The sequence below is a fragment of the Pholcus phalangioides genome, unplaced genomic scaffold (genome assembly GCF_987345545.1).
Source record: "Pholcus phalangioides strain wild (caught in Gottingen) unplaced genomic scaffold, Ppha-v1.0 ptg000009l_1, whole genome shotgun sequence".
NCBI classification, from domain to species: Eukaryota; Metazoa; Arthropoda; class Arachnida; order Araneae; family Pholcidae; genus Pholcus; species Pholcus phalangioides.
In genome coordinates, this window is record NW_028301602.1 from 1800897 (window position 1) to 1813698 (window position 12802).

Consider the following 12802-nt stretch of genomic DNA (forward strand, 5'->3'; position numbering starts at 1 on the left):
GGGCCACTTAAGTGCTCTAAAACTACGTCACATGTCACTCAAGGGATCTCTAAATGTGTCACAGATCGCTTAAGTGTTCTGGAACGGTGTCCCGGGTCATTTAAGTGATCATTAAGTCATTTAAGTGTTGATGTGATCATTGTTCACATCTGAAAATGTGCCCCGGGCCGCTTAAATATTCTGGAATTGTATCACGGGATACTTAAGCGATCTGTAGATGTGCCGCTTAGTTCATTTTTTTTACAAAATTAGGTTTGAGGAGAGCAGGCCGCATCTCATAATCCCCGGGGCCATATTTGGTCCGCGACCGAGGGCCTTTATGCGATTTATCATTGCATGGCTTAGAGGGTGGGTCGCAATGAATTTATTAAAGATAAATTTTGAGTTCATAGCCTTCAAATAGCAATGCAATTAACAGAAATTCATTATAATAACATATAAACGTATTTTCTTCCGAAATTTCAATTTAAAAAAAAATATATTTTTTTGCAATAAGAAAATAAAGTTTTGATCGTGGAGGGGGGGGGGGCTCGTGCCCCCTGTGTACGTCGCTGATCCCATCAATATGCGTTAGGATTTAGAGGGGTAGAGCTGATGACGAAATTTTGCTGACAAGGGGCGGGGGGAGAGGGTCAAAAATGACTAAAAATTTGCTTACGTAATACTTGAACGGCCCCTTATTACCACATTCCCCTTCTCAGAATTTTTTTTCCTAGTGACCCTTTCTTCTGGGAACCCCTACATTGTATCTCCTCCTCCTAACAAGACCATAGCTGGTCGCTCTGTCTCTATGAAGAGAAAAAAGCAGGTGGTCGAATAAGACCTGGGCCATGCTGGAAAATGTATGTACTGTGAACCTAACGTGAAGTTTGTTTCTGTGTTGGAGATTCAAAATTGTTCCCGGGATCTCTCTAAGTGGCCATCTGCAGACGCTCTTAAGAGTCTAGGTGGACGCACGACATCCTAGTGAAACGTTTCTTTCCATAGTTTGATCACAATAAATATCTTTAGTGAAGATTGTAGATGCTGCAATCAGTGTCATTGTAGATAACATAAGACCACTATGTGACTTACTGTATAAAATATGAAAGTCTCTCTACACTAAATTATTTTTTTCCTATATATAGAATATTTCTTGAAATTGTAATGTGCAGAGCTTACCGTACAGCCATCCCAAAGTGCATGTTTCAAGAAGAGCCACAACACACAGAGCCATCACTGCTATATAATGATCTACCAACTGCAAAAAATACAATCCAGCCTACACGGAAAAGCAGAATTAAAAAGAAATATTTCGTTACTTTTTTTTTGCAATTGTTATCTCACAAAAATCTCTTTTTAAAATGCTTTTTTTTAGAAATAGAATAATTGGTAGAGATGTGTTTTGAATCGATTCATTTTAAAATGTTTTTTTATTATTAATTTCATTCCAAGGTATTTTCAGACTATTTGTAGAAAAAAAAGTTATACTTAATAGAACTTGTTACACAAATAAATGATAAATAAGTAATTGTTATTGAAATGAGAGAAAGATTTCTAATGAACTTGCTTCACGGGATTAAGATTTTTGGTGCTTTTAAACAGATACACAAAAAGTTGAATTTTTAATGACAGTAAGAGTTGATTAACACATTCCAGGGTAAATCCCTGTAACAAATATTGCATTGTCTTGCACCAGAGTAACAGAAGTCAACATTTACTCTGGTCGAGAAATAGGAAAAAATTACCACCATCTATCCAGATAGCGTGAAGTCGTCTCAGAGACTGGAAGAGAGCTATCATTTGGGTCTCGTTTGAAAACCATGCTTTCCCTCTAACCAGTATAAAGTCTTGATGGTATTTTATATCTAAACTTCGGCAATTTCTGATTGATTAGGGGGTTTAAGTTAAAATTAGTTCAAGAAATTTAACCATATTTGATGTGTTTTACCTGGGTGACGTATGGGATTCCAGCAAAAAAACATATTCCACATATTGCAGCCAAAAATAAAGAGTGGCCTTGGAACCTCTGTTTTATGTAATATGTATATGCTTCCTTCAGAGCTGATACTAGAGTAGCCATCAACTTAATCTAAGAGTAGACATAAAAAAAATAATAATATGTTATTGTAATACAGTAAATGAAAATAGTTGGAAATCAATGATTAACCACCAGACAAGACTACAAAACTGTTCCCACCCCTATAGGTTATGTGTCTTACAGAAAATTTCAAATCATGCCAATGAAGGCAGAGCGTGTCTTAAGTAATAGCCACCATCAAACACAATATGTCATCCACATCACGAGTTGCATCGAGTAGACTATTCCACAGCCCCAGGTTGTTATCGCGTAAACACTTAACCCTTAAACTGCTCTCATCGTCTATAGATGATGAGGATAGTAGCCTTCTCAATCGCTTCGTGATAATTCCCAATACAAGGAAAGAGTCTCATTGTCTCACACATTCAGACTCATATTTCTGCCTGTTTGCGCAGTAAAGAGTTAAAACGGTCGCACCAGTCTCACAGAGCCAGGAAACAGATGATGAGCTATCGGGAAACAAACTATGCAGACAAATACTGTTAAACTATATCTGATATATCTAAAAGAAATTATTTTTGTCATACCATAGTCATTTTGTGTACACACAAGGGCTCCTTAAAGCAGGACCCCCTATTTAAAGTTGATTTTGAATTTTTGAATGACATCGATTTCAACTGAGGCTTGAAAGACAAGTCCTGATTGGTTACGTAATCACTCATCTACCATGAAAAATAATCTCACAGAATGTGTGGTACCCATATTATTTTATTCTCACACATTTGTTTCTCTAACTTGTTTTTCCTCTCTTCCATTAACTCAAATCTGGTAGAAGAGGGAAAAAAATTGTTAGTACAATATAGAATAATTATAGTTCCTTACCTTGAAATTCACTCCAGAGGGGGATTTTTTTTTTGGTATTAAAATAAATTCCCAAGTGTTAAAGAAGAACTAAATATTATAACAAATGTGCAAAAAAAACAAATTAAATGCATAATGGAATGCCATGTAAATAAGAGGTTCTCAACCTGGAGCCATGCACTGGTTCTCTTGCACTCGTGGGATATTCTAAATGAGTCACGGGTAAAAATCAGGTGGAAGGGGAGCTATGACAGGGCGAGAAAGGGGAAAAAATGCACGTGTAAAAGAATACAGCTTCCAAGTGAAATATGGTGGAAAAAGGTGTAACTATTTTCAGAATCTAGCAGAATTCTCCATGGAGCAAGACAAACGCATGACCCGGAGCCAGGGCCTCCAGAACTTGATGCAAGATCCCTAGGCTGGAATCCGTGGTGGTCCCTCAGGCCAGACTTTGCACGAGCCCTCTATAGTGAATTTATAGCATGGAAAAACAAAAAATTATGAGAATCGACCCTACAAAGAACTCTCGCACAAGAGTGAACCTTGCTGAACTTTTGACCGAGGTCCCCGAAAATCATCCGTATTCAAGAAATATCTGTTCACTATAAAATTAGGTCCTCCAAAAAAAGAAACTATGGTTAAAGAGGACCATAGATGTGAGAAAAGGTTAAGAAACACTGATCTAAATCATCTTACATATTGCACAGGACGGATCATCCAGCAGAGATAATCACGGAAGGCTTTTTTTGGAAGTTTGTATCTCGAGTTTCTCTTAGGAGCCGTTCAAGTATTACGTAAGCAAAACGCTGACCCCCCTGCCCCCCTTGTCAGCAAAATTTCGTCATCAGCTCTGCCCCTCTGAATCCTAACTAATATTTTCATAAAGGGTGGTTGATGACGTAAGCATTATACAAACCCCCCCCCCTGTCATCAAAAGTAAGCAAATCGGAATCCCCCCCCCCATCGATGATGACGTAATACTTGAACGGCCCCCTTAGATAAAGAAATAATTTCCAATAGAATTTACCTGAGTGTCTAGTCCAAGGCATAAAAATACTAAGAAGAAAATGACACCCCAGCAAGAAGGCACTGGCATTGAGCTGATGACCACAGAGTATATGACAAATACTGTTGAAGGATCTGAAATCGAAAAAAAAGAGGGAGGGGGAGGAAGAGATTATTCAAATGAGAGAAGACATCGGAGAAAAGCTTTTGCACATGAAAAGGTATATAAAACCAAAAAAAGAGTTTTTGTTCAGGGTCAAAAACAGGGAGCCTATAGCCATCAGTCTAGTCTTCCATGATTCTACCTCTAATTTTCATTATATTTTAAATTTACTTTTACATCATATGCAATACATTTTTCGTTATTAGGTACTACAGTGGAACATCGTTTATACGTCACTCAATTATACGACTTTCATGTTTATACTACGTTTGGCTTCTGTCGCAATTGGTTCCCATATGTTTCAATGTTAAACTAATTCATATATAGATTTGACATAATAATACCCCAATTATTCGAAGTTTTCGCTTCGACTCAAACTCAATCTTTCGAAAAACGTCATTTATATCCATCAAATGCGCAGAATTTTTGTATGCAGTGAAAACGCGTCGTCGCTGAAACAGTTCTTGCATATTGTCACTACAAAAACCATAAATTTTAGGGTTAGAAAATAGTTTCGATTCTTTGACGGCCACATGTCATTTCATAATTTCTTTTCTCCCAATGTTTTCAGCGTTATCCCTAGGTGGCGGAGAAGTCTGCATTGTAAGCATTTGGAGGTTACATGTCTGCGGATAAGAGCAGGGCCGTCTTAAGAACATCATAGACCCCCAGGCCAAGTGATTTTTCTGATTTTCCCTACCTGGAAAATTCTCGAAAAATTCAACTACTTCTCGTTTCTCTGAGGCTCCGCTTTTCTTGAGGTGCCCGTGCGGCCCATGCGTTAAGACGGCACTGGATAAGAGACACATACACAGTAAGTTCTTTCGGTCATTTCCTGTGGAATTTTCTTTCATTGTGGTGCTTTGTTTGCTGGTTGTGTCAAATCAAACGTTCATAATGTCGACAAAACGAAAAGTGCTTTCTTTAAAAAAAAATAACTGGAGATTTTGGAAAAATTCAAGAATTTTAAATTCATGACGAAAGTCGATCTTGCAAAACAGTGGATTATCCCTGTGGCAACTTTGAAAACAAAGCAGAGAAACAAAATCAAAGACCGAGCTGCTGGTTGCAAATCATCTACTGTCAAAAAAAATGAGACTCCAAGATGAGAAATTTTCCCAAGTCGCGAGAAGATTTTGTTGCAATTTTTTACTCAATGTTGAGTTCCAAGGTAATGTGCCACTAAATTTTATTTCTTTATTGTGATTTGAAATCTGTTATTTTTCAACTTATTTCTTTATATTGTGATTGATTTATTTCTTTATTTTTAGTGATTTGAAAAATGCGCGATTTAATTATTTTTCCCTCAAGTGTTATTGAAATATTTTTTATAACAGAATTTGTGAGATGCAATTAAACACATTGAATTTTATAATAGTTTGTGTGTCTGTGATGGGGAAGGGAGAAGAGTATTTTTTTTAAGTCTCAGTTATTCGACTCACACATTTATGCGACGTTTTGACTCGGCCTCTTGAACGTCGTATAAACGAATTTCCACTGTATATCGTAAGAATTCGAATTGAAAAAGATTGCCGTGAAAAAAATTTAAATGCTGGAGTTCAATTATTATGTTCGTACATAGCTACATAAAAGTACTTGGGTACGGCTATTACCCTAAACTGGCTTTGGGGGCAGGAACCAAACATATATTACAATAAACTTAATAATATAATTCCATGTATGCTGTTTTCTCAGATTTTGCAGGTTGCTCAGCCTGAACCTCCGGATCCCCTCTCTGACTGTGGCTTTGTACTAGTACTATCACATGTTTAAAAACATTCTGAGAAGTAAACGTCATATGAATAAAGAAATCAGTAACTTTGACGTTTTCACTGCCAGATACGTCTAATGTGGAGGACTACCACCCCCTTATTTCTAGACATGTTCCACCAGCACAAGGTATGCCAGATCATAGAGAGTCTCCGGCCAAGCCTAACTTCTGGCCCTGATGATATCGCTATTTACTTTTTGAAGCATGTCGCTATTTCGGTGCGTGAATTTCTATCCAAGTTCTTCCAGTGCTGATCAGCAGTCTAGTTCCCGATATCTGGCGACACGCTCATACAATTCCTGTCTTTAAGAAGAAAGGTTGCTGCTCGTCCGACCCATGGAACTACCGTCCGATATCTTTGATGAGTGCGGTTTGCAAAACGTTCGAAAGGTGCCTGTATTTCCCTATCATAGAGTTTTTCCAAAATAGAAATATAATATCAAAAGAACAGTTTGGCTTCGTTCTAGGAAGATCACCAACTACCCAAATGATTGAGTGCTTCAATGAATGGTCCACAGCTATGGATCTTAATAAGTCAATAGATGTGATTTACGTTGTTTTCTCGAGTCAGTCTGCCCATAACCTTCAACTGGCATGTGATCACCTTTTGATAATGAGTGAACAAAATTCATTGTCTATATCCCTGGATAAAGCGTTCGTTTTAAACATAGGGATCAACAATCCTGAATGCCGATATTTTCTAAGTAATTGTGCACTAAAAGCAGTAGCCGTACATTCTGACCAAGGAATCGATATAGACCAGAGCCTTTCAATGTCCAGCTATATAAGAAAAACCGTGAGCAAAAGCAACTCTGTTGCTAATATGATAAGAACGTGCTATTCGAAGTGTGACAGTGCGACTCTGATGTGTGCCTTCAACACTTTTGTTCGACCGATTGTCGAGCACGCATCACCAGTGGGGAACCCTTATTTGATTGGTGACATCGAACAAATTGAAAAAATCCAAAAGCGTTTCACGAAGTGCCTGCCTAGTCTCCGGGACCTTTCATATCCTGAACGATTGCAACTCTTGGGGCAACATTCCCTAGAATGGCGTAGACTGATCAACGACTTGAGAATGCTGTATAAAATTGTCTATGGTCTGACCTATACATCGACTCTTTCATCAAACATGAAGTTCATGAACTCTCGCACCAAAATGCATATGCATTCCATTTGCAAGGAGAAATCAATTACAACATTCATTTTGATGTCGGGCTGGCAGAGCTTGGAATAGACTTCCATCCGATCTCGTTTGTACACCGACGTACGCGTTATTTTGCAACTCTATCAAGTTTTTAAATTTAAGTTTCCTGATCAGATACCCATTTTAATTTAATGCCTCCCCCCACCCATGCATGCATGCAGGGCCGCCACTAGAAGGAGGGGGAGCAGGTGGGTCTCGTGCCCCGGTCGCGAATAAAAAAATCCTACTCTGCTAGTAACGTTATAGAAATTTTGCGCATCGTGATTGGTCGAAGTTAGTGATGCACCATTACGTCACTGGTGACGTAATGGAATTCTTGGCGAAATTCAAATTTGGCGAAGTTGAGCGGTGTTTTTTTTCTCTCTAATGTTTTATTTTCTCACGTGGGGGGTTTCAGGCGGTTTTTCGATTCCTCAAATTTCATTGTTTTATTTTATTAATTTCAAAAAGGCTTAAATTATATTATTTAATATTAATTACATTTAGAGATATGTAAATTTAGCAACAAAAAAGTTTTAAAATCAGAAATTTCATATTAAAAAAAAAACCGGCCATACTACTGGAAAGTGTTAAAGTTCTTGATTGAAATCTGACATCGTAGTACAGTCGAATCCCGTTATAACGAACTTCAAGAGACCCGAGAAATTTCTTCGCAATAACGAAATTTCGTTATAAAGGAATTCCAGGTTTTTTGCATTGTTCATATGTAAAGTTGTCTGGGGGATTAGAAAAGTGTTCGTCAAAATGAGATTTTCGCTGTAACAGTATTCGTTAAATCGAGATTCGACTGTAATATCTCTACTTTCCCCCTAATTTAACATACTTTTTCAAATGTTTTTATATCTTTTTTCGAAATTCCAAAAAGTTACATATACTGTCCAGTACACTTCAGTTTTAATACAATACAATATACAAATGCAAACATATGTTATATACACTATGTAGCCCCAAGGGACTATGAAGTCCTTCCAGCAGGCCTATATGATTTTTATTACATAATTTTCTCCCTCGCCAACAGCTCTTTCCTTCATTAGATGTATTTTAGTATATAATTAATATGCATTGGTGCAATAATTTATTTCAAAGTACTGCATTAATATCTGTGTTTTTGATCAAAATAAAGACATTGTAATCTGTATTTTTATTATTATTTGTGTAATTACTAGAGTAGATGAAGTTCATTATTTTCGGTGCGGTATATCAAAAACTTTTTTGAAATGATGTTTTGTTACTTTTAGGCACTTGATAGATATTTTTATATCTATTCGAGGTTCTATTTTCATTTTTTACTAACCATTCTTCGTTTTTGATGATAAATTTATAAATTCTGTACATGTAGTTCTGTCTCAGAGTCAATGTGTGGCACTGTATGTTTTTGTTTTCTGTTGCAACATTTATTAATTCTCTTAATTTATTGTAAAGATTGTTTAGATTGCGTATGTTTTCATAATATGCTCCTCCCCTGACACATATTCCGTAATTTATATTTGAGTAAACCCACGCATAGAAAAGATCTTTCAAAAAGTTATTATCAACTATGTATTTAAGTTTATAAATTATTCCTGAATACAATCTGAGTTTTTTAATCATTTTTTCACTATGAATGTTCCATTTTAGGTTATCTTGTATAACTATTCTTAAGTATTCATAATTGAACACTGTACCTATTTCTTCACAATTGCATACTGATATTGTTTGAGATTGGCAGCGAGTGTGTAATTTTACGTGGATTTCTGTACTGTCATTTATATTTCTTGTTTTCGTGCACATAAATTTAGTTTTTTGTGTGTTTATTTTCTATTTGTGTTTAATTAGCCAGTGATTTATTTTTGTTAGATCCTTCTCTGTTCTTTTAACCAAACTACCTGTTTCTGTATCCTCAACATATAAAACTGTGTCATCTGCAAAAGATATAATGTTACCATTTAGATTTAGTTTACTCAGTTCATTTATGTAAATTAAAAATTAACACTTATAACATAATTTTACACTTATAACATAACAAATGTACACTTATAACATAACAAATGTACACTTATAACATAACAAATGTACACTTATAACATAACAAATGTACACTTATAACATAACAAATGTACACTTATAACATAACAAATGTACACTTATAACATAACAAATGTACACTTATAACATAACAAATGTACACTTATAACATAACAAATGTACACTTATAACATAACAAATGTACACTTATAACATAACAAATGTACACTTATAACATAACCCGCATATAGCATAAACGTGGATATAACATAACCCGCATATAGCATAAACAGTGGATATAACATAACCCGCATATAGCATAAACGTGGATATAACATAACCCGCATATAGCATAAACAGTGGATATAACATAACCCGCATATAGCATAAACAGTGGATATAACATAACCCGCATATAGCATAAACAGTGGATATAACATAGGTAGTGTAATCCTTAGAATTTGGCCCCATTCATACTGGACCAGAATTGAACGTTTTCGTCCTAGCCTTTACAGGCTGTCTTCCGACCTACAAATTGCCTGGGATTTGCATATGAAGGAAACGACAAGACTTGCGTGTCAGTAGTATAGTGAGTGTATGTGTAGAGAGAAATAAATTTACAGATCCCTTATGGGACCTGCTGCATATTTACTGATCATTCATGTTGGGAACCACTGCTCTAAAGGAATGTTTACATTTACTTAAAAGTAATGCAAATCGTCGACGAAATCGCAGATTGATTTCTTAAATTGTTTATAAATGGCCATTACATGTATTGTGAACTACCGGTGCAGTATAATGCAAACAAAATGCTCAATCATTAATTGCAACAATGGAATTGATAATTACGATCAACATCAAATTGTTCAACCGAGGATTATTGCGGCAAAAATGGTTGATTGATGATTTGTTGACCGTCAACAATGAATCCATACTCTTATAAAAGAGGGGTGCATAACGTATACTTTCAATCGATCGGCTTAGCCGTTAAGCGGCTTTTGGGACGTGGCAACTTGAGTAATTGGTAACCAAATTACTTAAAAGTAATATAACAGAACTTCATCAATACAGCAACGGCGACTTGGGTTTATATGTTCCCTCGGCTTCAAAGGGGGTAGCTTCATGAGGTTGGCAGAAAACCTGATGAACCTGCCGGTCCTGGATGGAGGTTGGATCACGTCTGTTATGTCATGTCATTGCGCGGTCATGTCATTGCAATCAACCTGACTAGAAGGTGGGATTTTAGGTTTGTAGGTACTCTCGTGATGGAAATGGACCATCTTTGCCTCCTAGATGCGGTATCCCGACTTCGCCTAATCAAGCGACGGAATGATTATAATATGTTCCCACCTGCGTTTCATTTCTTGATTGAGAGTTTAAATGGGAGTTGTGATGAATTCCGCGTATAAACCGATCGATTCGATTCATATTCAGACAACAATGAATATGAATCGACAATTCTGAATAAAAAAATGATAAAAACATTAACACATATAACACTGAGCAAAAAAATTCTGACAAAGTTTCTTCGTCAGAAAACAAAAATGTAAATTTCTTATGTAATTCGGTGTACTGAGCACGAATTTTACTACACCACGGCCTTTTCTGAAATTTCACATTTAATTGTGCAATAACACAATACAACGCATTGAAACATATATATATATATATAGAAAACAAAATAACTATACAGAAACTTCACTAACGTCAGTAATTCTAATTCGAGTTGATCTGAACCTTGCTTATAGCATGGATGAAAGTGATACGATCTCGAAGTAATGACATATTTTTCGTCGTTTTATGAAACTTTTTCCATTACAAAATGTTCGCAATTAAATGTCACAAAATGGAATATTGTTCGCAGATATGGTGTCCGTACAAAGCGAAAGATATAAAATTCATCGAAAAGGTCCAGAAGTCCTCAATGGCTCATTCATATTCTACAACTATATATTTTTACCTCTGTTATAACATACCCTGCTTAAAAATACACTGTGGATATAATAAACCAAAAGAATGGTCTTAACCATAGTCTCCCAAACTTTTTGTTCCATCGCCCCCTTCATCGGAAATTTTTTCCCCTCATCGCCCCCCAACTCAAGTAAACCCATAGGATCCAATGTTAAATCAGTAGGTTCTATCGCCCCCTTGGACCATTCCATCGCCCACCAGGGGTTGATATTGCCCACATTGGGAAACACTGATGTTAACCAAGAAAATAATCATGATAGTCGAATCCCGTTTTAAGGAAAACTTTTGTAATCTCCCAAATAAGTTCACATAGGACCAACGCTAGGTAACCTAGAATTCCTAAAAACGAAATTTCGTTTTAACGAAGTGATTCCTCCGGTCTCTTGGCGTTCGTTATAACGGGATTCGACTGTATGACATACTACAAAAAAAAACCCTAGAAAATTAGCGAAAAAACAGACACTTTTGTACATTTATTTGGGTGTTATTTTGACCGTTTTCCCATAAAAAGACCTAAATTTTTTTTCAATAATTTAGCACATTGCCAGAATACATCTCTGATAGAAATGTAACAGAATACATTGCCAGTTACAGTTCTGATCAACACATGACATTAAATAACTTTGTTAACTTTAACGCCATCTTTCGAAGAAAAATTTAACTCTATTTTAGCAATAAAAGTTGACAATTAATAAAATCCTGTCTTTCTGTGTAAAACTGTATCGTCTAATGCTTTTCGAATTATTGAATTTTTACTTGTTTTTATTACTTTGTGGTATTTTTATTGGTGACGATGATGGCAGAACAATTGTTGCAAATCAACTCGGTCACTTCAAAAGCTATACTAACGCAAGTGTGTTGGTGTGTGACGTGTATATCAAATTCATAAACATCAGTGGAGGGGTTTTTTTTTCTGAATTTTTAAATTGTACACTGCTGTTCGACTCAAAGGGGAAAAACCGTTAGCATGAAACAAAAAATCATTAACATTCCCAAAAATGTCTGCATGTTGTTGTATACATCCCGTTTTCTGGCACATTTCTCAAATTTTTCAAGAATCAATCAAAAACTCTATTCATACTATATTATATTTCAATTGCTGCATAAGCTTATTTTGCCCACGACTATATCAATATAATGCATATATGCTACTGCTACGTAAAGTAATTTCAACTCCTCGCTTATAACATACAAGTCGGTTGTTACATACACTTGTCGAATCACCTAGGGGCTATGTTATAACCGAACTCGACTGTATTTGCATCTAAACACAATGCCAGAGGGGAAAGAAGTGATGCTTGTGGTCCCCCCCCCCCCCACTTTTAATCACGCACACACGTACTGAGCAAAATCACCACTTCAATTTTCCACTTCAAAAAGTGCGAATTGCCAAGATTTCGTGAAAAAGTTGTAAAAAATAAAATGTTAGCAAAATTGGCGAATTTCGCATTTATAGCGGTCACTTCGTAAATTAGAAATTTATGTATCCCCTAATTATATTTTATAATTATTTTCATAACTAATTTTTGTAGCGTCAACTAAAAACCGCTTAGCGAGTTATTTGGGATTTCGCCAAAAGCTCCGCCCCTCGTGACATCTTGGTATCTTTCTTGCTCGTTTAACCAATCACCTGCGTGCTAACGCTTCCTGTGTTACTAAGAGAGTAGGGATTGTAATTACACGCCCCGGTCGCTGGACCAGAGAGAGCGCAAATTTTATTCTCAAATCTCTCCTCCAACATTACAAGGGGGCGCCAAAATACGCACTTGCCCCGGGTGACCAAACTTCTAGTTGCGGCCC

The 12802-nt window shown here is 36.3% G+C and overlaps 1 protein-coding gene across 2 annotated transcripts in view; it reads right to left on the reverse strand.

The window, feature by feature from the left end:
- Positions 1–12802, reverse strand: part of LOC149081613 (sodium- and chloride-dependent GABA transporter 1-like) — a 33310-nt gene that overhangs the window by 5217 nt on the left and 15291 nt on the right. For both annotated transcript variants that reach the window (XM_089237021.1, XM_089237022.1), the window contains exons 7-9: positions 3909–4021; positions 1931–2071; positions 1162–1261 (exon numbers count right to left, since the gene is read on the reverse strand). In XM_089237021.1, the coding sequence (XP_089093147.1) occupies positions 1162–1261; positions 1931–2071; positions 3909–4021 (354 nt within the window). The remainder of the gene's footprint in view (positions 1–1161; positions 1262–1930; positions 2072–3908; positions 4022–12802) is intronic.